Source organism: Dermacentor variabilis, chromosome 4 (genome assembly GCF_050947875.1).
Source record: "Dermacentor variabilis isolate Ectoservices chromosome 4, ASM5094787v1, whole genome shotgun sequence".
NCBI classification, from domain to species: domain Eukaryota; kingdom Metazoa; phylum Arthropoda; class Arachnida; order Ixodida; family Ixodidae; genus Dermacentor; species Dermacentor variabilis.
Window position 1 is genome coordinate 35,536,724 of NC_134571.1, and position 25,396 is coordinate 35,562,119.

A 25,396-nucleotide genomic window follows, 5' to 3' on the forward strand; every position below is an offset into this window, starting at 1 on the left:
ACTTTCGCAGCAGCGTTCGTCAGTACTTGAGTACACGCGATTTATTTCGTGCGACCAGTTTACAATGGGTGAAAAAAATCGTTTTATTGCCTCCCTTTGTCACATATTTAGCTCCGGTCTCTTCGAAGATGGAGAACTTCATCGACGTGAACGCCACCTCGGCGACACTGAGGCTGGACATGTGGCAGTCCGGTGGCTGCCCGATCCTTCACTTCGCCGTGCACCTTAGGCCCAGCAGCCCCGGACAAACGCAGCAGCAGCAGCAAACCTGGAAGCTCGTGTCGGACGCCATTCCCGGCCACCAGAGGCACTTCGAGTTGCGCCACCTTTCGCCCGGCAGGGAGTACGAAGTTCGTGTCAGCGCCCACTCGGATGCCGGCACCACCGAGGCGGACTACTCCATCAGGACGCTCAACAGGTCTCACATGGGTCAGTGCCGTCATCATCACCATCACCACCATCATTATTTGTTACGTTAAATTCATTACAAGACTCGAATAACGCATCAGCGCAACGAGCTCTCCTGAGGCCTTAACGGCGTTCCTGGGAGACAGTAGTATAATATCAAAGTATTAGTATTCAACGGCCAAGTATTTCTTCGTATTATATTTTTCTTTGCTCCTGTAATAACATGTGGTTTTCATTGGCGCAAGACTTTGTTTCTGTATGTTGCAGACTTGGGTTTTTCTTGCTTCAATACTTCTTCGATTTTGTGCGTACGTGCGTGTGTGCGTGCGTGTGTTCTTTTTTCGTAATGCATCTGATCGTTTTCTTTGCTATCGCGAAAAATCTGCTGCACTTACTTTTGATCCATAAATAATTTTCGCTAATACTAATAATCCGATCTTGGGCGAGATTGAGTAATGGGTAAAAAATGGCAATATAGTAGTGCAGCTTGTCCCTACCAGTTCTGGAGTTCGGCTGTTTATTGCCTGCATGTTACAGCGACTGCATCGACTGTAAGTGCCCTTTAATAGTACGGCAAACAGCTCAAGTGCAGGGCGAAAGATGAAAAGACCAGACGACAACGCTTCCAACATTTTTGCAACGTTATTCTCTTGTTGTATGTTTCGACGCTGCGGGAGAAAATTTAGCTGGAAGTCAGCGCCGTTGTCGCCTGCTCCCTTAATCAATTGTCCCGTTCTTGCGCTGTTTGCCGTACTATGTCGCCGTGCCAAGAAGCCCGGCTAACGAGCATTTGGCAGTACTATTTGATCCTATTCTCTACCTCGTACAAGTATAACGTGAGCGGCTGCGTGCACTTCACGTGATAAGTTTGCGTTTCTCTGACGCAGCCGGAGTCAGCTCTACCCACGGATCGTCGGGGGTCCAGGCAGGAGACGGTGGTGACGTGCCCCTCTACCGGAACCTGTCCATTCTGCTTCCGGTCAGCGTGTCCGTGCTCGTGCTCATCGTCGTGGTCGCTCTGGTCATGGTGTGCTTCCGGCGGCAGAACGACGCTTACAGCGCAGCAGGTACCGGCGATGAGAACCACATGGGTGAGCATCGTCGTTCTCCTCAAAGGAGCTTTACCGTGAACAACTTGAGTATATCGAATCAACGCCTGTGGATCTTGAGAATGATAACGAGGCGATCCAGACACAGTAATTTTCGGCGCTCTTAAGGTGCAGCTATGGATTATTTTACTGAGAACATTCTATGACGGCAACACAATACCTCCGTGCAAATATTTTTAACGTTTCTGTAATTGCACTATTGCCTAAAACATATTCTCGATTGCAAAAAAAATTTAGCAGTGGTGCCTGATCAGGCTCAACGGAGTACATTAGCTCATCTATAGAAACTGATGCACGAGTCTTTGATGCTTTCTGTCCTCGTGGTTTAAAGAGAAAAAGCCATTTCCAATGTCCTGGTTCTCGCAGGTTTGTTGGTAATTGCCATAGCTAATATACTCTGGCTACACTTTCATATACATTTACATAGGAGACTAGCACCAGTAATATCCTTAAACCTTTCACATCCTTACCTTTCATATTTCAGAATATTTGGCTAACTCGCGAGATATTCCATCTTTCTATATTCCTGTTCAAGCTAATCTAGAAAATATATGGGCACACGCTTATATCTGTCATAAAAGCTTCGTGCTTGAGGTTTGCTATCGTCCACCCAATAATTGCTCAAATTTTGCTGCCCATTTACATGATGTCATTGATACGACTATTGCATGTCATCCTAACGGTTTTATTTTTCTCCTGGGCGACTTCAACTTTCCCAACATTTCCTGGTCTTCTGATCCCCCAGATTTGAAACCGTTTTCATCAGAAAGCTTCGACTTTCTCAATCTTTGCTCGGCATTTTCGCAACATTTCCTGGTCTTCTGATACCCCAGATTTGAAACCTGTTTTCATCAGAAAGCTTCGGCTTTTTCAATCTTGCTCGGTATTTTTTATTTATCAGCTTGTTTTACAATATACTAGGCTATCACACAGTACGGCAAATACGCTTGACCTTATACTAACGAACTGTCCTGATACGGTCTCCGATTTATCGTATCTGCCAGGTATTAGCGGTCATTTAGCGCTCTGTTTTGAAGTAACATATCCGGAGAGTCAAAAAATATCTTCGTAGTTACAGCAAAGCCAGCTTTGAAGCTATCAATAACGAACTGTCTACCTGTCTTAACGTTTTCTTAGATGATATTGAAAGCCGTACTACCGAAGCTAACTGGAATATGTTTACAACAAAAGCGCATGAACTAATTGACAGGCACGTACCTATGCGCACTATTTCTTCGCATTCAAGAGCACTTTGATGTAACTCGAATTTAAAACGACTTTGTAACAACAAAAAGCGGCTGTGCCGTTCGGCCAAGCATTCTCCCTCCGAGCAGCGGTGAGATGCATATGTGAAAGCGAATAATGCTTATGCCTCCACGCTGAAATGTTCTCGTAATAATTTCCTACAAAATACTTTGCCAACTATGCTCAGTAACGATTTAAAAACGTTTTGGGCGAACCATTCACTCCGACCGTAACAGCGAAATCACGTTACTTGACTCTTCTGGTCAAGCTATCCCAGTTGCCGACTGCTCTGTGGTGTTAAATGATGTATCTTGCCTTAATTTTGTTACAACCTACCTTATCAATGATAAATTCTTAAAAAGTGTCAAAATATATTCTAGTATTACGCTATCCAAGATATTTCAACAATAAATTGGTGAATCCTCACTGCCATCAGACTGGAAAGCCGGAAAAGTGGTTCCAGTTCATAAATCTGGAAGTAAAAATTCCCCCCTAAACTGCCGCCCGATTTCACTAACTATTATTCTGTGCAAAATCCTCGAACATGTCCTTTACACAAACATTGTTAATTTCCTTGATGCTAACTCGTTCTTTTCGAAGGCTCAACATGGTTTCCGCCGATCCCTTTCCTGCGAAACACAGTTGTCTTCCTTTACACACAAACTACATACAATTCTTGATCGTCGTTCTATAGCTGATTGTGTCTTCCTAGATTTCCCAAAAGCTTTTGAAAAAGTTTTGCCATAGTTTACTTCTCTTTAAATTAAGCAAATTGAACGTTGATTGGAAACTTCTGTCGTGGATCGAATATTTTCTAACCGGACGATCACAATTCGGGTCTGCTAACACTTTTGATTCCCCGTTGAAGCCAGTTCATTCTGGCATGCCCCAAGGTTCAGTGCTCGGTCCACTCGTGTTTCTCATTTATATTAATTACTTGCTGCAATGCGTGACCTCTAACATTCACTTATTCGCCGACAATTGCGTAGTCTTCCAAGAAATTATAAACCAAAATGATGTTACGATCCTTCAAAACGATATCAACTGTATTCTAAGTGCTGTAAAGTCTGGCTGATGGAAGTCAACACAACGAAATCTAAGGTAGTACGTATCTCCCATACAACTTCTTGCCCCATTTCCTACTTGCTCGAGAATTCCGCTCTCGAATTCGTAACATCCTATTGCTACTTAGGCGTCCCCATAGCTTCCTCTCTTTCTTGGTCTCTTCATATTAGCAAAATAATTAGCAATGCAAATCGCTCGTTAGGTTACCTCCAGTGCAATTTCTCATCTACTCCTGTTTCTTTAGAACTCCTCCTTTACAAATCTTTAGACCTAAGTAAACTCGTATATGCCTCTTCCATCTGGGACCCCAGCACTGCTATAATAACCTCTGCCCTCGAACTTGTCCAAAATAACTCTGTCCGCTTTATTCTAGGAAACTACATCGTACTGCCAGTATCTCTTTAATAAAAGAGTCTCTACAGCTTGCGTCACTCGCTTCTTGCCGCAAGTTTTCTCGCCTATGTCTCTTCCACAAAATATGCTACAGACCCGCCGTGCACAACGACCTTATTCTTACTCCATCATACATTTCCCCTCGTTTCGATGCTGCACAATGGCGTGCTTAATGCAAACATGTTTTCACGCATTTGTACCCCGCACCTCACAGGACTGGAATTACCTTCCGGGATCAGTCACGTCCACCGTTCACTATTCCCAGTTTTATAATGTTTTAAACACAAGTGTATTGCAATGTAACTAACCAAGTATGTGATTATATTTGTTATCGGTCAATTGCCTGAATTTCTGCTGAATTCCGCTTTTATCTCATCTATTTAGCTAACATTGTATTAACAAAACAAAAATCTGTATCGTGTCTTTTTTCCCGTATGTTCCACTCCCCTCTCTAATGCCTCTGGCCTTGAGGGTAATGCTAATAAATAAATAAATAAATAAATAAATAAATAAATAAACTTACAGAGCTCAGAAAGAAAAATTCAAAACAAACTGAATAAGCGAACGAAAGGTAACCGGACTAGGGTAGGTAATATCGATTACCTACCCTAGCCCGTTTTGTGAATACGTCCGTTATGTGGGTACCGTTTTGTGGATACGTTCACTCGATTAATCGATTAAACGTATCCCACAAAATGATTATACTTAGTCGATGTTCACTTTTCATTTAATCGACTTAATTGATTGCACACGCTCGAATACTTGTTTTCTCGAGTTTGACAGCAGTGGCGCGAAAGTTTTGAAATCGTACTAGAATGTGGGTACGAGGAAGGGGGCATGAGCAGTGACTGTGCGGCTGTGGTAGAGCGGCTGTCAACTATTTTTGCGACTGATGCCGAGCCGAGCGCTTCCCCTCTTTTCACCCACGCCGCACACGCTACTAGTCCACCCGAAGCCGGAGGCTTCAAATTCCTTGGTTGTGCAAGGCATGCTACCGCAACCCAGTCGTTGATTGTCGTGCCGCTACGGGTCCACTAAAGACGTGGCATAGCATCCGCGCCGGTTCGGTGCATGTACTTCACAAAACGATAGAGTTCATGCCTATTCCAGCAAATTTATAGCTTCTATTCTATAATTTATTCTCGCATACTGGTTGTGTGGACATTAAAGAAGCCGTCGGTTTCACTGGTTCCACCCAAACGTCCCAGCCCAATTGACATTCTTTCGCTCTGCAGAAAAGAACACTCAGCTTAAAATCCTAAACCTGTAATTTTCCCTTCCCCTGCGCATATTGCTGTCTTTTGTACATTTTAGCTGGGCTTCACCTTTCATATTTACCACTTTTCTTGCTTCTTGTTTAACTGTACTGTATAGAGATTCACTAGTGCCCTGTGTCTTGTTTAATTCTTCTATAAGTGCCATTTTATTACATACTTACATTATTTCTCTTTTCAAAGGCCACTAGTGCCAACTATATTTAGTCTTTTGCAAATTAATGATTCATTTTCAAATTTTATACACTTGTATTTCTAACACCCACCGTGCTGACTTAGCGCCAACGGCGTTGCAATTCCAAGCAAGAGGTCGAGGGATTACATCCCGCCCGCGGCGAATGAATGAATGAATGAATGAATGAATGAATGAATGAATGAATGAATGAATGAATGAATGAATGAATGAATGAATGAATGAATGAATGATCCCTGCAGGATCCCTGCAGGGTAAACAGTCCGGCAAGGCAGGCCACCTGGCCACCCACCTCTAGAGTTTTGGAACGGCACCGCTTGGCGATGGCGAGGCTTGTTCTCCTGGGGCATAGACTTGCCCGACCGAACGCCGCGCTTGGCGGAGCAGCATACTCGCGCAGCAGGCCGGCGCTCAGCGAACCGATTTTCCAAATGCGTCACAGCAATACAACGAGCGCTGCCGTTCGAGTGCACTCGACGACGGTTAGGACTGAGTTTGACATATGCGACATTATTTTTTCATTCTCTGAAATAGCACGTTCAATATTGAACTATTTTATTTACAGAAACCTAACTTCACCTCCATCTTAATTGCGTTATGTAACCAAACCAACAGGTTAGGTTGCTCGGCTTCGCAATCACTGTTGTGCGCCGTTGGCATCCGACTCGCGCTCTCCGGCTGACGTCGTTGCTGCAAGCCGGGCTGAGCCACGAGATTTTCGCGCATCAAATATTCACGGCACTTCGTTCGAACTCGAGCAGCACGTTTCAAACGGAACGACAATCTCAAATAACGCCGCGGCCGAAACGCGACTCTCAAATATTTAGGGGTACACGCGTCCCGAACTGTGCAAGAGCCTGGCACGATAAGACAAAAATCGATGCCTTACGTATGGGACTTCTCATCACGCTTTTCTCTTTCGCCATGCCTCGCGGCGTGCGTCATAAACTCGCGTTCGGCATTGCTTTTCAGTCGCTTAAACTGCAGCGTGATGCGCAGGAAACGACGAGCAGCGCTCTCAAACGCCCGGCTCTCTGAAACAACAAAGCGTTACAAAGTCGCGACTCCTCCAGATAGCAAGCGCAGGCATGCGCGCGCAGGGAAACAAAAACTGCAACCAAAAAGATTGTATAACCACGAACAGCGGAAGAATTCGCCGAACGTGGCTGTGCTCTCTTTTTCACGTTCGACGCGAGCGACATCTTCGCCCCATGTCGCTTCCCAAAGCCAGTTACGTTCGCTGCAGGCGCTCTGGCGCGGGACACGCCTTGTCTACTTGACGTGCCTTGTTTTCGCAGGTGACTCGAGCGCGCCAGGCATTTGCGACGGTGCTGCGTAAGCCACCGCTGCGTGCCTAAATTTGATTCTGTGCGCGCGCTCGCAGACTAGGGACACTGCGCGATTGCTGCATGAAAAGTTCATGGCTGAACGTCAGCTTTAAGAATGCCTGCGACCGAAGCATGCAGCGTGGAGCTTGGAGGCGACAGGTCTTTTCTTGCTTTTTCTTTAATGATAACGCTATGCCTAGGGTAGGAGGTGCAAACTGGTTTATGCACTGTCAGCTCTTTGCAGCGGGGTCATTGACATCTCAAGTCACGTGCAAGCGACATGCGGGCACATCAGTGTTGCTAAAACTTAGCGAGTTCATAATTCGGTTTCCAGCGATTCTTGTACATAATGCTGCCTGATTTCATTTTCTGTCCGACTGAGACGCAGTTCTGGTGAAAGTACTCTGGATAAAAGTTCGGGTGGTGTTCCAACTTTTTTTTTTGTTCGAAAGCAAATGAAGGTATGATAAAACTGCGACCTTGCTTTATTTCAGGATTGTAAAGTCGATTTCGCGCTCTGTACGTGGCATCACAGCCTATCACTTCCATATCAAAGACCCGCATATGTGCCTTTACGTTCATGTCCGAAAATTCGATATGACCCCTAAATAAATAATCTGTGACCAGATAAGATTTTTCGTTGAGTGCGTTAGGAACATATGGCTTATTTAAGGCGGTAACACCGAATAACATCATCTGCCCTCAAACATTCACGGCCACATGCATACAACAGCTTAATGTAATGCAACACATGGACAACAGTTATGCAGACGCAAATTCGTTTTATGTTCGTTCTACTGTTTAACGTTTAGCACGAATCAAATAACTGTAACATTCAATGCATTTTGCGAACTCAATTCTACAGTCCTATTCATGTTTCGAAGAGAGAGAGCAAAGTAACAGCGCTAAACAGACAAAGCACAGGCAGAGAAGAAGGCGAAACTGGCACCGAATGATTCAGTAGGAAGAATGCTGATTTTTTAAGTGTGAATTGTCATAGCAGCGGAAAAGTGAAAGAACTTGACCGCTGATTAAACTGGCAAATGATATAGCCTCCTGTTTTGTAATGTTCCACTAAAAAAAATTATGGGGTTTTACGTGCCAAAACCACTTTCTGATTATGAGGCACGCCTTAGTGGAGGACTGCGGAAATTTCGACCACCTGGGGTTCTTTAACGTGCACCTAAATTTAAGTACACCGGTGTTTTCGCCCCCATCGAAATGCGGCCGCCGTGGCCGGGATTCGATCCCGCGACCTCGTGCTCAGCAGCCTAACACCATAGCCACTGAGCAACCACGGTGGGTAATGTTCCACTAGAATAGGTTGCTTCGCATTTTTCTTTTTTCTTTGGTTATTTAGGCGTAAATATGTTCGTCACGTTCTACAATACACGCTGTTCGCATTTAATTAGAGTGAAAGTGCGCACAGCGGCAGCATATGCAGGTAATGGAGAGCAATACTGCATGTTAAAATAGTGACTGAATCCGCCTCTCCCCCATCCCTCCCCCTCTCCTTTCTTTGTTCAAGCTACAAAGGTATGTTCCAGCACGAACCGGTTTACATCTGTCGGTATGTGCACTATTGCTTCGGAATAAAGCAGGATCAGGAAAACAAAGAACGTACAAGATGTATTTCCCTGTGCAAATTGTCATCTAGTGTGAAAATTGTGAAAAACCATGAGATTTAACCACAGCAAATTTGTTGTTAGGGCTATAGCGCATATAACGCACGGGAACGCCGCGATAACGCATCGCAATTTCAAACAAATAAGCAGATGAGATGCTTTACTATGTATCTTGCAGTCCGGGTTGCATTTTCGTGTCGTAATACGTAGATCTCGCGCGTAGTGCTCAGATATATCTTGCTAAGAATGGTAATTGTCTGACGTGTGAGCGTTTTATTTTCTCATGATGTTACATTTCATTTGTAGTGTTCACAGTCTACTCTTTTATGGAAGTATAGCCGGTGAATGTCACGTACTGCTAATTTCTGCTGGTGTGATGCTTCTGTTGTCTTTTCTTCTTCTCTAGCGTATTCATCAAATAGAGCCTAGTGTCAGTTGTCATTATACAAGGCTGCATTCACTGTAGGCTGAAATGCACGCCTCAGCCTCGTGCCAATGTCTCAGCAAAGGGACCGTGTTTACTAGGACACTGACGAGGACAAGTCTTAGTTAAAAGCAGCGCATCTGAAAAAATAAGCACGGGCATCTAAAATATGTGGACACGCACGAAGCGCTTCGTATGTGTCCTCAGATTTTCCGTGTCCTTGTTTTTCCAAGTGCGCTGATAATAACTAAATGATGAATTCCCAGCTAGCGCGTCAGTACCTGTTAAGGTATACAAGTCCATTTATAGAACCACTGGCACTGGGCTCAGGCTTCGCTCATTCGCCCGCTGTTGATCGCTTCACGCCTGCACCTTCGTGCGGCCTATTTGCCTAGTAAGGTTAAATCAATGTGTCGTAACTGCAAACTATAGGCCGTTAGCGTTGATGACCCTCGTCTATCGTCGTGTTGTGCCCTGCAGACGATCCGCTGCGCAAGTGCCAGGGCAGCACGGACTCTATGAGCATGACCGAGTTCTGCGCCAAGAAGGAGCGCCTGCAGCAGCAAGATGCCTACGGGAAGGCCACCTCCTACTATGCCTCGCCCGCCCGGAAACCCGTTCCGGTCGCATCGGGATCGAGGCGAGGTATAGATGCTCTCGACTGGCCTGAATATGTTTCGTGCGCACTGATCACGTCTTTCGCAGAGTGAAGCGTTCTGTTCCTATTGACACGTGTACTTGTTTACCTCTTTAGGGGCGACCCATTTTCATCGTCTGACAAAGGTTATCGCTCAGCGCGGGACGCGGCCGCATGTATCGGGAAGTTTTTCGAATTTTATCGATGGTTCTATCTGCTGTCTGTTGTCACCGAAGCTTGTGCAGTCTGAGTGCATGTACGACGCGTACTGTGCAGAACTTTCTACAAGACACGCGGGCACCAGGGATTACCTTCGATGAGTCGTGTGCAATAACCGCCGCGCTTGACTTGCAGATCAGATTTCGACGATCGCCGACCGTGTTCGCCGCTATCGTTGCGCTTGGTCTAGCTTGTTCTTCTGGGCACCAGTTCGCCCAATAGAGTTAGTTTCGCCAGTCGCAGTTTTGCTACTGTGTTCTTGACCGTCACTACCACGTCACTACTCGGCTACATGGAGACGAATGACAGCAGTCACCACAAACAGACACTAGAAGGACATACTAAGTCGAGCTAGTTTAAATGATTAGACTTCTGTAATAGCATTCGTCATTCGTAGCAACAAAGCTTTTGTGAGCGCGAAAATCACGAAAATGGGAAACTGGATTGACACCACCTTTCTTGAACTATGGTACCTCTTAGGTGTCGTCAACACTGGCTGATTCGCAAAGAGTGGCAGAGAGGGAGGGCACCTGAGGAGGAGTCATGAGCCCACCAATAAATAGGCCCTGACTGGTTTCTTAGTTCCTATGGGACTAATTAATCTTATTTCTCTCTTCCTCTCTCCCTTTCAACTCAGCCGTTTTGGCGCGGGCGGTTCAAATCGAAGAGCAGTAGCAGTACGTTCGGCGGCAATTTTCCACGCAACAAAGTCATATATTTGCACAGAGAAAACTATTATATACTTCTAGACAAATAACCTATCGATTTAACTGGGCTTAATATTTTCCTTTAGTGCCCCTTCGAGTATAGTTCCAATTCTGCCAATCTGGACAAAATATACAGCCTCTCGAAGAAAGCTTCGAAATCAAGAACGATTCAGGTTACCTTGCTGTCGAAACAAGATCTAGGCTAAGCAGCCTGCCTCTAACTTTATCGGCTAGCTCACCTTTGCGCAAGGAAACATAGCAACGCTTTCTTGTACGCCTAAAAAATATCACGTTGTGTATTTCTTAGGTACGCGCACACGAAGTGTTCTGTGTATATATATATATATATATATATATATCAATTATATTTGTTTTTCTTCGCTTTTTCTCGACACGAGATGGCGTCAAATCGCAAAGACATGCTACAAATCCGGTTCAGCCCTTGGGCTAAAGGTTGTCTTCTTAGATATTAAGGTAGATTAGCCTCAATGCCGGTAGAATTTGAGCACACCCTAGGAAACCGTCAACAAACAGGACGAGAGACCTACGAGACAGCGCCCTATACACCAGGAACATTGTACCATTCGTACATTTAATTATATCGTTTCGTTCAGTTTTGGCACGTCGTGATATTCACGGCTGAAATCAATGAGCAAGGCTGAGATCTCTAAATATGAAAGTCTCGTGGTGGCACGGACATCGACTTAGATCACTGTTTTCGATAATAGCCCTAATTCTATGTTGAAACAAAGACATTTGAATTGCACTTAGAAGCACTTCTGTATGAATTGAGAAGAATACCCAGAATTGGTTTCAAACTATTTGCTGCCATATGGTGAAATTTGTGGGTTTCCTTGAAAAACTGTAGCCGACATGTGGTGCAAAAGAACACTACTATACTCGTGCAGTTTTTTACTGTCCGTCCTTTGTCTAAGTGGCAAAATGTCTGGCAGGTTATTGTAGAGTTTGAAAAGGTGGTATTGCAGACATGACGACTACAGTTTGTGCGCGTCGATGCTCGAGTTTCTTGGAGTGTTCAGCATCCTTTGAAAAGTAGTCTGCAGATCGCTGTTTTTAAATAATGCATGGCGTCATTTCCACGTGTTACTTTTGGATGGCTAGACATGAAGCCAAAGTCCGACTTTACGCGTCTATTAATGCCGTTTGAATTTGGAGCTTAGCACTGGTATTTCAAGGAATCGTGATAATTGGCGTGGAGAAATGAATCAGCGATGCTGGGAAAAGCCTAGCGGACGCGTAGTCAAAATGCCTTCTCGTTTCCTTTACCAGCAAACTTTCTTCACTTTCCTCTCCGACTTCGCACTTAACTTTCTGCGCCCAATGTAAAGATTTGGCTGCGTGTACTCATCAGCATAGCGTCAAACGCGAACAGGTCGAAACGGACTCATAGGCACTATTGCATTTCTAAGTTCACTTGCATTCTCAACTCTGTTTTGACATCAGGCGCCAAAATGCACAATTTGCACAATGCCACGCTCAAAAATTGACTCCAGAGTAATCTAATCGTCCCCCTACGTAATTACGTGCAAATTCCGTTATGATCACCATTATTTCTGTTCGCATTTTAATTTGTGCTGGTGGTACACACGCTGAAGTGAAATGCTTAAGCAAAATAGAGCAAGACTGAATCGCCAGTTCATACGTGGTGTTTATTTCAAACAACCACGTTAATCTGAGTTCGCAAGAGCGTTTTTATTTTCATCCTAAATACCGCTGAATTTTTCGAGTGTCTCGCTGTGTTTTGTTGCTTGATTGCACAGTGTTCCGCTTCGCATCCTCACAGAGACCTATCCAATAGTAGTGGTCTTTAATTTTTTCACGTTATTTTTTTCACGTCTGTTCCGGACGGTAATATATTTCGCGGACGCGGTCTTTGAGGCTACAGAATTTCCGATCCCGATATTTTTCAACGACAAACAGGGAGCGGTGTTCTTACTTTAGGGCTGACTGACAAGCTTCTCTATAGGCGCCTGAGGACAGGCAGCGACCTTCATTAGTGTCAAGCCTGAGACAGCTTTCATCAATCTCTTTCGCTCTTTCGTTGCTGCGGGCAACTGCCTTGTCTATCTTCATGTGATCGGCGGTCACAGTGTAAAAGTACTATTCCTTAATAAACAAACATTTTCTCGAGCATTTTAACGCAGTTAGCGCAGTGACAAGTTCTACGCGTTTTTAAAAAAAAGAACGATTATGTTCCAACTTGTAGGAAAATATCAAGGACGAAGATGTGACGTCACCAACGAATTTCTCAAGAGAAATGAAGAAATCGTGGTTCTTAGTTCACTTTTTAGTTTTTTAGTAACCTCGATGTCTAGAACACTAACCGTTATATTAGTATTCACTTTCTCGGTGTGGCGTGGTTGTACAGGTAGTTAGCACAAATAACTTGGTGCGAAATATGTGCCTTCCTGGCTCTATCAAAAGGATGGACATTTGGGCGTGTTGGTACGGTAACATATTCTTCGTTTGTAGCGCGAAGTCTGTGCCCACTTCGCGCTACAAACCAAGAATATGTTGCTCTGTCAGTTGCAACTGTGAAAACAATTTCAGCTAGTGAATACAAATTCAGTGATGCCTGTCGTGCTTATCACCGTTTCAATAGGAAATGAATGATAGCTGCCACTTTAGTAGCCGTGGCTTTCTCGAGTTTATTTTTCGAAGTGATGCTTGAGATAGACAGAGATAAAAGAAAAAAAAAACATTATATTTGTGAAACAAAAAGCAAAGTCGAAGCCCTCAGTTCAGGGCTTCGATTACATTATCTTTGAGTGCGTTTGTGGCAAATTCCGCGTGGTAAACTTGGTTTAGAGAGGTCGTGGTTTTTGTCAGTCACTCAGCCACATTGTGTGGAGCAAAGGTCATACTGCCCTTTAGTAGACTTACGAATGTCCACGTGGTTGTGTAAGTGTCTGTAAATACAAATGTAAACGGCAAATGTCATAAGTAGTTCTACGACCAGATGACTGCCACAAGTATTTGCTAAATTTCGATACACAAAATTTACAAAGACTCTTGGAAGAGTCGCTTCCTTAGTGCACCATAATCAGCGAGAAGGAAAGCTGTGCGAGTATGTATTTTCATAAATTCAATGCAGCATTCACAAATCGTTGATCATAAACGCGCTTTAGCGGCACGCGCTTTGATCGTGCGTTTCGGTGGAACATCCTTTTTCGCTGGCTTTGCAATTTTCGCCTTTGTCAAGTTAGTTTGATATGTCAATTTTCTGTTTGGCGTTCCATTTCCTGCCCTCTCCACACCAAACTAATTCCTGATTGCTTGTTGCAAACAAAAAGCGTTTAGGTCACGGCCATCTCCAGTTTATATATTCGTGGCATCTCACGTCGTGAAATCTGGGCGTCAGGGCTCTTCATTCGTTTTTATCAAAGCTTTTCACGCAGTTTGGTCACACTTACGCTGCGCAGATACCGGCCTCTCTATCAAAATTAGCGCCGACGCCACCAGCTCCTGGCCCTACCTGCACTCCCTATACGGTTCAGCGCTGCATGCCGCGATTACTGTTTTAGCCCTTCATATTGCGCCAGGCGTTGGCTCTGCAAGAGCAGTTCATCGAAACGTGTTGTCGTACGATAGCTTTTACAGAGCAAGATCGTTTTTAACGCCGACCGACCGCCTTCGCAGTTACGCATCGACGCAAGTAGAAGATATTCTATTAAACTCTCTTAAGTGAAGAACATCGCCATTTAAATGCGACGACCCCTGCCGCGTAAGCGGCATGAGTATAGACATAAGGCTGCACGAATGTATCTCACACACACACTCACGCACACACACGTGCACACACACACGCACACACACACACACACGCACACACACACACACGTGCACACACGCACACACACACACACACGCACACACACACGCACACACACGCACACGCACACGCACACGCACACTTGGAGCGTCTTTCAACCTACGTTCGAGCAGCTCCTGAATGCACTCCATGGCTTTCTGCCTCCTCGCAGGGCGCCGAGGGGAGGACGGCCACGAATATGCCGAGCCTTACGCCGCGCTGCAGGCCCAGCAGCAGCGGCTACTGGCGGACGCCGACTGCGCTGCCGCAGTGGCGATAGCATACCGGGTGAGTATGGCGCACATTTGCATAACGACGGCTCGCTTTGAAAACTCGGACGACGGTCGGCGTTATCCGGCAGGCGCCGGCCAGCCTGCAGTGTGATGCAATTACGTTCTGCCGATGAATGCCCCAAAGGCGGATGGGCGGCCGCCGCACCGCGCTGGCGGCCATTGTCTCGTTTGCGACGCGCAATGCGCTGGTGCGAAGAAGGTATCGGGGTGCATTCGAATGCTGGAGACACCGGTGCGCCCTTTGAGCAAAGCGTTCCAAACATAGACTAAACGCGGGCTTCTTTGTCGTTCAGCACAAAAGAAGGATAGGAGGTCAGGAAGGGACTATAGTCTGGCGCGTCTTACCAGTTTGTTGCGACGCGCGAAGCTCCATCGCGTCTAATAAATACAGCCAGAATGCATTGTGTGAACTGCTCTTTGTCCTGTCGGCAGAGTGACTTGTTGCTACAGTATTGAAGCAAGGATTGCAAGGGTTGCGATTACGTATAAATAAATTTACGAGGATTGATACCAAAGTCGGTCGCTCTAGTTCTCGTGGACATTTTGTACATGCAATACAACCTGAAATTTTTTATTTATTTATTTATTTATTTATTTATTTATTTATTTATTTATTTATTTATTTACGGGTACTGGAATCTTTACAAGAGCTTAGCAGGGTGGAAACATACAAGTACACTCATACAAACATGCATTAAAAGCAGTCTTGCCGATACTTGAATTAAACATGGAGTCAAGAATGCACGTGCGCCTGCAAACGGTATAGATAATTCAGTGTAAGGACTTCATTGGGAAGCTTATTCCAATCAACTATCGTTCTTGTAAAATAAGAGTACTCGAAGAAGTTGTTATGAGGAGTTGACGGCGTTACTGCTAGGGAGTGTTTATGACGAGTAGCATGACGAGTTAAATATGTTAAGGTGTACGAGTTATCAATACTGCACTTCTGTGTCCTGTTAAGAGGTCGCGGGATCGAATCCTGGCCACGGCGGCTCCATTTCGATGGGGGCGAAATGCGAAAACATCCGTGTACTTAGATTTAGTTGCACGTTATACAACCCCAGGTGGTAGAAATTTTCGGAGTCCCCCATTACGGCGTGCCTCATAATTAGGAAGTGGTTTTGGCACGTAATACCCCATAATTTAATTTTATTTTGTTGTGTTAAGAAAGCCGTGAGCGTCACATGAAGACAAGCAATGTTTTCATTTCGTTCTTGCTTAGTCGTTCTTTGTGCGTGATCAAGTATAACCTATTCACTAGTAATTTTGCAGCAGACAGAAAGAGATTGAGAAATATATATGCATATGTTTCCTTTCTTATTCTAGACACAGAACCAAGAAAGCATGAATTGTCGCATCGTAATTTAAAAGCCTCCATTTTAATTTTTGCTCTTCTTTTTCAGGCACGGTGCGAGGGTGCCCCCTACGCAACAATCAAGCGCAGTCCACCTAGGTCTCATATAGCGGGTTACTGTCAAGGTATGAACAATTTCGCAAAGTCAAGATGCAAGAAGCCCTGCATTCAAGGGTAGATAAGACAAGAAGCTTGTAGCTTCTTGAAGCTTGTAGACAAGAAAAATTATAAAATGAGACATCTTGTATTGCTTAGATGTTTTGTCATTGTGAGTACATCAGGTCTTCTTTTATCAAAGCAGCAGTAAGCCCGCACTTTTGAATTATACAATCAGCCCATAGTTCAAACCCTTTTGATTCCTGCGATAACTTCTATCCAGGTGGCTGGTGTGTTCCAAGTAACAACAGTTGAGTCAGTCTGAGTTTCTGCAGGAATCTGCATTGTGAGATCGTGAAGCTTCTGTACCTGCAGTGGGACAAAACTAAACACATAAGCTTTCTGGCACATTGAAATGACACGATGAACTATTACGTGCGAACCAGCTGGCGTTACGACGGTACGAATCGGGCACCCGAGTCTCCATACGCTCTGTGAGTCACATCAAATGCACCTGTGCACTCCAGAAAATTTGTTCATAGTAGTTGGTTACAAAATCACCTGACTGCATCTGATCTTACGGCCAAGGCCGACTTACGCAGTGCGTGAAATTTGGTTATTTTGTAAGTTCTCTATGTTTATTCAAAACGACACTCTATGGTTAGACACATGAGTGTAGGGACGGAAAACAAAGAGAAAGAACAAAGAAATAAGCCTAGTTCTGGACGTTAACGCAATATTTAGAGCAGTGCTATGGTATGTTTTGTAGACGCAAGCCGCCTGCCCAGCACTGATGTTCCTAACGTCGAGTGATAGTTAGGGCTATTAAAATGCAGCCAAAGTGGCGAGAACATGCGAGAATAAGCGTGAATAGTGTTTTCATCACTTTCTTGCAAGTCATAACTATCGGCAGAGAACCTTTTTAAACCATGCAAATGGATTTAAATGTAACGGAGAAAACGATTAGGGGAAATATTCACTCAAACAAGAAAGCTTTAACTTTTGGATATCTCAGGAGGCTGCTTCTTACGTATATACGCTGACCACCAGATATTAGTGAAAATTTTTTTTAGAATTGCTTAATCGGTGAAATCATTATGTGGTGTTTATGCTATGCAGAGGTATCTTGACAATGGGACACCTCAAGCAACGGGGTGGTGCAATGCTTGGTGTAAGCCAAGAAGGGTGAGGCGACGGTAAGCAGCATTCAACAATAGTCGCCGCATTGTCACGTTGTGACTTTGTCATCATGATGACATTGTCATTATTATGTTGGCATCGTGATATGACATTGTCACCATCAACAATGTCGTTATCAACGGTGACAAGCATGTAGGCTTGCGTTTCTTTTGTGATAACAAGAACTATAGTTGTCGGTCTGAAACGAGTGCTTTCATTCGGGCTTCTCATTTTCATCAGTGTACGCTATGCGAGGTCCGCGGCGGTGGGCGGCGGCTGGTTGTAAAGGAAGAGACTGAAAAGAAAATGAGCGCTCTCGTTTTGCGTTTCTAGACAGGGTTTCTGAGACGAGGGGATAAAGCGGGAGACAGGGTAGGCGACAAGAGGAAAAAGAAAAGGAAAGAGGAGGTTATTCGGAAAGCGAGAGGCTGAGGAGCCTTCAGAGAACTGAACATAAACTGTAGCTGTAGGGGGCGGCGTGCGTTTACGGCTTTAGAAGAGTCGGTGAGCCGGTCAGTGTTTGCGCAACAAAAGAGCATGAGTTGAAAGGATTTGAGTACCACCGCTGGCACTGCACCGGGTAATTTCTTTTTGTGGTATTAAGATGGCGACATGGAGTCTAGAGCTGGCAGGGTACGGGGGATGGTTGGAAGGGAGCGGCTTGTTCTTTCAAGGAAGGTTAGCCCCAGTAGTTCGGCGTATATAGGCGTCGTCGCGGCGGTATACATATAAGTGTCGCGATTCTGTGTCTTGGATGCGCCGAAAAAAAGATACGCCGACTTCTGGAACTTTGAAACCTGTCGATGGTGGTCTAAAGAAGACTCTGGGCGGGTCGGGAAAGGTCTTATTAAACAACCATAAGCACAATAAGATTTTACACACTATATTCAAGGACATTGTTGTACATGCCAAACTAAGGACAAAGCCGAAGGGAACACCCGGACCCTGTGACAACCCAAGGTGCTTTACATGCAAGCATACGCAACCTACTACTGTAGTAAAAATTGCAGCATCGAATTAACTTCGCATGGTAACTTCGAGTTTCACCTGCCCGTCAAGGAACGTAGTATACTGCCTAGAGTGTGCCACTTGTAACATACAAAACATAAGTGAGACTGGACAACAAATTCATACAACTCTCAACGGCCACCACGCAGATACAAAACAGAATTCACCTAAGAAGCAGCCAGCTACTACAATGAACACAGCCTTCATACTAGACTGGCTCTTCATACTACAAACGAATTTCCGTTTACGGCGCGAGAGGAAATAAACGGAATCATACCTCGTACACAAGTTTAAATGGCTACACCCGACGGGAATTAATTTGGCACGTGGCAACTTAGAATAGCTAAATGCTGTGGCCTAAACCTGAAATTCTCGTATCATTAACAAAGGCACAAAACATGTTATGCCACGAGCTAACCTAGATTATCAAGCTTACCTATTCCTACGTTTAGAGATCTTCGCTGCCTCTCCCCTAAAACCCCACGTAAAACCCCATAATTTAATACTTTTTTTCTCCCCTACTACTCAATTTAACATTTTATTCCTCGTTCCTACGCATACGTCAGCCGTACGAGTCCTTTTGCCATGCGAAGCCGCAACATCCTGTTTTCCCTTATGTTGTTACCGTCTTATTTCTTCTTACTATTTCAATTTCTTGCCTTTTTTAGACCACCCCCGACACGCTACAATGTCGTATTTCTTTTTCGGCGCCTCCACCACTCGGTCGCGCCATTTCTGTATGCCGCCACGACAGCGCCTACACCGAACTACTGAGGCTAATGCCCCTTGGACGACCAAGCCGATCGCTTCAAACAACCCCCCTCCATTGCCCCCAGACTCCATGTCACCATTTTAATACCTTCAAAAAATAAATAAATACCCGACACACCACTGTTGCGCTACACAAGTAACTCTTTTAACTCATTTCCTTTTGCGAGTCGCGCGTTCACCGGATGACCAGCCCTTCTAAAACCACAAACGAACACCCGCTAGGACACCTGCGGCTTCTGTTCAGTTCTCTGTGTGCTACCTGACCTCTCATTCGCACAGCAACTCCACAAGCCTGTCCATTTTTTTTCTCTTCCCCTGCCAACTTCCCACTTTCCCGCTCTTGTCCCCTCGTCTAAAAAACCACGCTTAGAGACGTTAAGTGAACGATGCTCTGTTTCTTTTGAGTGTCTTCCTTTAAAAACAGCCGCTATCGACAACGATCGCACGTAATGTCACCCTACTAACCTTTTAAACCTAACCTGTCGAGGATATCAAGGCGGCCTTTGACCAATATAGGTCCTCCTATCAGCCAGGCTAACATCTCCAGCATATCATTAAAGCTTGCATTTTTTTTTACCTATCGAAAGCTTGGCCAACTTTTCTGAGCCACCTTATCCCTGTTTGTAACTTTTATACCACACTGTCACCAAACATCAACCTGAATATACATGGCGTCCGGAAGAAAGCAGATATGTCATCGCCGGCTCTTAAACAGCTTACCTTACTCCTACTAATTGCAGAAGAGCTCTACCGCAGCTGTTGCCAACAAAAGCCACCACTATAAAATTGAAAACATCTCACTCGATAGCGTCGACGGCAGCAGAACTCGCACCGCTTCGAGTCGCACTACAATTTATTAATTACGAACCAGCACACAAATGGCCGACCTTCTGCGACTCGAAGACTGCACTACATTGTTTATTGTCAGCCTTACGGCGCGGTCCGCATGAACAGTTGGTATATTTGAAATCACAGAGGCCACACACCACCTCACTGGGAAAGGACATGAAGTAATGTTTCAGTAGCTACCAAGTCACTGTGGTATAATCGGCAATGAACGTGCCGATCAAGCTGCTCGTTCTGCTCGTGTAGAAGGCAACCGCATATCGATCCCGTTGGCTAGGTCAGATGCTGCAAGGACGCTCCACCTACTTGCATGTCAATGCGCTACATCAGAGTGGAATGAAGCACATTTCATGCACGCCCGTTTTTTATACACTCTGAATCCAACCTTAAGCGTCCGAATTCCACCAAGACTACCCCGAAGAGACGCGACCCTTTTGTGTAGGCTATGGTTGGGCGTCGCGTTCACCTATGCCTACGTGTTCCACATAGGGATGGCCGACACCGTAGCATGTGGCGACTGCGGCGAAGCGGAAACAACTCGTCATGTTCTTTGCCAGTGCCCGCAGTGCAGTGTGCAGAGACAATCGCTTTCCGTCATGCTGAACCAGTTGTGCGACCAGTCTCGGTCGGAAGAAAGAATTTTGAAACATCGACGCGACTTAACATGGCATCAGAAGGCCGTGCAAACGCTACTGCGCTTCTTGAGATCGACCGGCCTCTCTGAACGCCTGTGATTGGAACGCCTTCTCAGTTAGCTGTTTTCTCTTTTTTTTCCCTTTTTTCCTTTTTCTCCTTTTGCTCTTTGTCGTCTTTACAAACCCTATATCTCCCACCCCAGTGCAGGGTAGCAAACCGGAAACTCGTCTGCTTAACCTCCATGCTTTCTCCTCTCTCTCTCTCTCTCTACCACAGTGTGCTACTCCATCTGTCGGCCCCTTCTTGATTTTGAATATATGCTTCAAACAGTTGCAAATAAGCTTTATACAAGCGTTCCTTGTTTCTTTTCTTCTGGCCAGATCCAGTCGTCAACACCCGACCAATGCTATTCCCGACGGTGTGAAGAAGACAGACGGCTTCCTCGTCGTGTCGTATTCAGCGAGCCACCCTATGGACGCCTGGCTTTCTCGAGGAGCCATGCCGACGTCTGTGTTGCTGACAAAACCTCTTCCGCGTCACGGTACAAAGGAGGGCGCATTTTATGTGTCTCCATCAAGTTTAGTGGTATTCCATTATCTGGAGTGCTTCCGCTGGCTCGGACGGTCCAGAGCGATGTGGTTTACTGTAATTTGATATGTGATGCGTAACCCATGCCGTCAGGCTGACTGTCTATCTGATATTATCGCTTGCGATATTCTCATCGTATGGATTGCTTACATTGTTGTTGTTTTTTTTCTTTATTTCGAGACATCATCACTGCTCAGAACCACTGTTGTGCGCTCAGTAGAAAAATTATCTATTTCTGATAATAATACGAGTGCTACAAGGCAAGATGTTTAAGTTACTCGTTAGTCATTGCTGATTTCGTGCTGCTTATGAAAAACAGCAACACTATATGAGGCCCTATTATTAGGAAAAAGAAAATATTAAAAAAATCTGAACTGTGTACTGAAAATGACCCTTGTACAGTCCCATAAATCCGTACATTCTCTCTCTATTTTTTTTTAGAGAAACACTTCGGAACGGCGAAATCATAGGAATGCGGAAAAGATAGGCATTGCGATTAAGCCTAAGGTTTTCTATTCTTGATTCTGGAACATATGAACATGTGTGCAGGTTAAGGTGTTAAGCCAGCCGGACAAATGCGCCCAGTGGGCCGTCATAGTGCTGTGGTACTTACGGGGATATGATGTGTTCCCTTTTTTATCCGCACGTTGTTAGCCTTGAAAATTTTGCCTGAGACCCCGTTTCAAGGAACATATAAGAATCCGAAACATTGTTACTGTTACACACAATCGTGGTTCTCTTTGTTGTATCTCAGTATATCTAATGTCGCTTACAAGACTGCCTGTTGCGGTATACGTTAGCGAACGCAAATTTCTCTGTCTAAAACACGAGAACTTCTTTAGCCTGTGATAAATGTTACGTTTCCCCGTGTGACGTAAAGAAAAAGGGCGACGATATCTCATCGTCAGGGCCCCCTCCATGCAAAAGAGAGCATTGCGCAACTTGATTGAAGACATGCTTATCGGCCCAGCACGTGATCGTCACGTCGGAACATGCAGTACGTTTCAGTAATCCCGATCTGAAGGCAGAGCAAAATCAGGGCAGTCTAAACCAGTGCACACTGATTAAGAACTCCAGGGAACCGCACATTCAATAAGCTGAGTCTCAAAAGTCACGCGTTGGGCCAATACTGCTAGCTTAAGAAGCAGCGTGAATGGCTTCGCGGAGAGTTTCCTTGCCAAGGCTAGCAGCATGACCTGATGCTCTATGCTGGTTTTATTTTCTTCCTCCATGCTTAAAATAAGTAATCTTAAAATATGCAGATTTGGCTTGTCCATAAACAGAATACTGGGAGATGTACAAGTGAACAGGCGAGTTAGCAGCGGCACCTTGTGGCAAAGAGTATAACCAGAGAAAACAGCTTTATTTCAGCGACCAACCGTATTCTGCTTACGTGCTGCTGTAAGGAGTCGTCAGCAACGTTGTCCTTAACACGGAGTACTTCCTTCTTCTTTTCCTTCGACGAGAACACTCGTGTAAAACAAAAACGCTTCCATTGCGTTGCGGTTGAACAAAGCGTCGCATGGTGTCGCTACTGGCGTTGCTACTGACGCACGTGTTTGCGTCAAAAAAGAGGTGAGGCGTGCAAACAGGACGCAAGAGTAGAGAAGTGAACAACGCGAACGCCGACTCTCTTCAACTAGCCTCACCTCTTTTTTTGCATAATGAATCCTTGCCAATTAGCTCAGCTGTCTGTCATTCTAAGAACTCGAGATTACCTGTACCTGAGATTCTGAGATATCACTGAATCCGAGGAATCACTTCGAAAACAATGTTCATTGTCTTTTCATGTGCTTTTCTGCCGTTAGTATAGGCACTCCATGCAAATAAATGTAACAAAACAGAAAACAGTTGGTTCCTCTAGAGGCAAATGATATGTGTTTTAAACGATACGGGCAAGCCAGCTACGTGCATCACATTGACGTCACGCTACTCTTTTTACACGTGCGCTGGCCAAGCTGCAGTAAACAGTCCGCAGCGCGGGATGAAACATTTCTTAAGAAATGCAGTGATGACATTAACAGACAACTATAATTTTTCTCCCCATTGCAACTTCTTACTAGCGGTCATGCGTCACTAAGCGATGTGGTTCTGGATCAATATCACATTTATCTTGCCTTTTTATCACACCCAGGATTTGTTATGTGGTACGCAGTAACAACTAATGACCAATTGACCAGTGGTATTGTGCCTGGTTGCCCGAGATTTAAAATTCTTCCTTGTAGAGTGTTGCTTCATAATGTCTTCAATCTTCCACAGATCTAATCTGTCGCATGCAATTTGACGTATTGTTATTTATGCTTTTTATTTATGCTTATTTATTTGACGTATTTTTATTTATGTTGAGAGCACATTTAACAAAATATGTCTTTAATAACAAAGCCTTGCAAACGAGTCAAATAAAATACGATGTTTTTTTTTTTGACGTAAAAGGAGCATGACGAGTTACGTCTGTAATAAAACATACTTTATATTCACAAGCGAATGACAGCAGAAAGAAAAGACGAAGCTAAAATTGGAGAAGTGATAACGTCACCTTTCTGACATCTTGACTAGTCGTAGCACAAATACATTATTCCGTATGTAAGAAACGTTATTTACTTATATTCAAGGTATTATTGTCATTATTATACGAAAAACCGATGACAAAAGGAAAAGGGAGAAGAAACTCTCAACAAAGTATTGTTTTTCGCGCTTTGCAAGCGCTGTATTTTTGTTTGCTTCGATTTTGCGTGGTTTGATTTACTTCTCACAAACAATTACACCCACGAAGGAGGAGGAGGAGGAGAAGGAGGAGGAGGAGGAAAAAAAGAGAGAAGGCAGGAATGTTAACCAGAAGTGTGTCTGCTTGGCTGCCCTACTCTTGGGGACAGGAAAGAGGGACTGTAAAGATGATCTAGAGAGATGGAGAGAAAGGGGCAAGGAGGGCAAAGACGCGGTGAGCTCGGGCACGCGCGCAAGATGTGAAGCGGCAAGCAGAAAGGAATCTGCGTCTCAACGCAGCTTGACCAACACCATCTAGATAGCACAAGGCCTGTTCACTACGCTCCACGACGTCATGCTACTTGGCCCGAAATTTCCATTGCCAAGGCTGGCGTGACAAAAGCGGCTACGTCAAAGTCACTGTTGCTTGCTCGGGAGCATCCCCATTAGATTCTATGGCAGTCGGGCCAGGTAGCATGACGTCATTGATAGGATTGAATAGGCCTTGTACTATCTAGGTGGTGTTGGCTTGACGAGCCCTGCCTGCCCTCACAAGTTTGGCAGGGCAGTTGGCGTGCAATAGAACAGGCTTTTAACACATAGGAAATACATCAGTGTGATTATCGCACAGAAGATGCATAAAAACGCATGATCCCTAGAGGCCTTTTTTTTTTATTGAAGTGAATGTTAGGAGAGGTTGGCGCCTTTATGTGGTGGCACCGGCTACTCCTTGTCACTTGGCAGACGAAAGAAATTTGCGCAATAAGGGAGAATAGAGCCCTAATTGACATGTATAAAAACTAAATAATAACACATATATGACACCGTGAACAATCAATGTGTTCTCCAGTAATGCTCTCACTGGTTTAAATACTCACCGCGGTCACCTAACTACTTCTAATATTTCTAGCAACGCGCCAGAAGTCGGTTAAGATACCTGCATCTTGGTTAAGTCGGGCGACTTTAAGTAGGAACTGAGTATAATATGATTGCGCAATGCTTTCCTCAATAAAATGTTTACTGAAAATTCTTTAAAAAGAACCTAAAGTGTGCAATTTCAATTTAAGCTTAAGAACGTGCACAGACTTTGCCTCGGGAAACGTTTGCTTACTGATTCCTTAAAGGAACGCTTAAGTGAAGCTGTTCGTATTTCTGAGCAACAGGTGGTCATGAATAAATCAAACCTGTTTCTCTGCTGTTTTATGTGACTCCGATAAGTGCGTGAACACATTTCATGACTTTGCCCCTCCTGTGATGTCAGTTTCGCCGCATCGATTTTTTTTCTGGCATTTTCTTCCGTCGAGAGCACATGAGAAAATACCGAGTGGTAGTTTCAAGATTCAATTGTTTCTGCAAGTGTTCAGCTACTGTCGCATGATTACGGTTCCGTATCTGTCACCAGCGTTGTTCCTCTGACACATGAAACAAATCACCTGCACACCATGATGTACATATATGTCCGA

At 44.7% G+C, this 25,396-nt stretch overlaps 1 protein-coding gene across 1 annotated transcript in view; it reads left to right on the top strand.

The window, feature by feature from the left end:
- LOC142578930 (cell adhesion molecule Dscam1-like) overlaps window positions 1–24,012 on the top strand; it is a 348,188-nt gene extending 324,176 nt beyond the window's left edge. Inside the window, exons 22-28 of the mRNA XM_075688636.1 lie at window positions 112–429; window positions 1,296–1,499; window positions 9,545–9,709; window positions 14,632–14,747; window positions 16,156–16,231; window positions 17,322–17,398; window positions 21,023–24,012. Coding sequence (XP_075544751.1) covers window positions 112–429; window positions 1,296–1,499; window positions 9,545–9,709; window positions 14,632–14,747; window positions 16,156–16,231; window positions 17,322–17,332 — 890 coding nt within the window. The 3' untranslated portion in view covers window positions 17,333–17,398; window positions 21,023–24,012. The remainder of the gene's footprint in view (window positions 1–111; window positions 430–1,295; window positions 1,500–9,544; window positions 9,710–14,631; window positions 14,748–16,155; window positions 16,232–17,321; window positions 17,399–21,022) is intronic.
- Window positions 24,013–25,396: the final 1,384 nt, after the last annotated feature.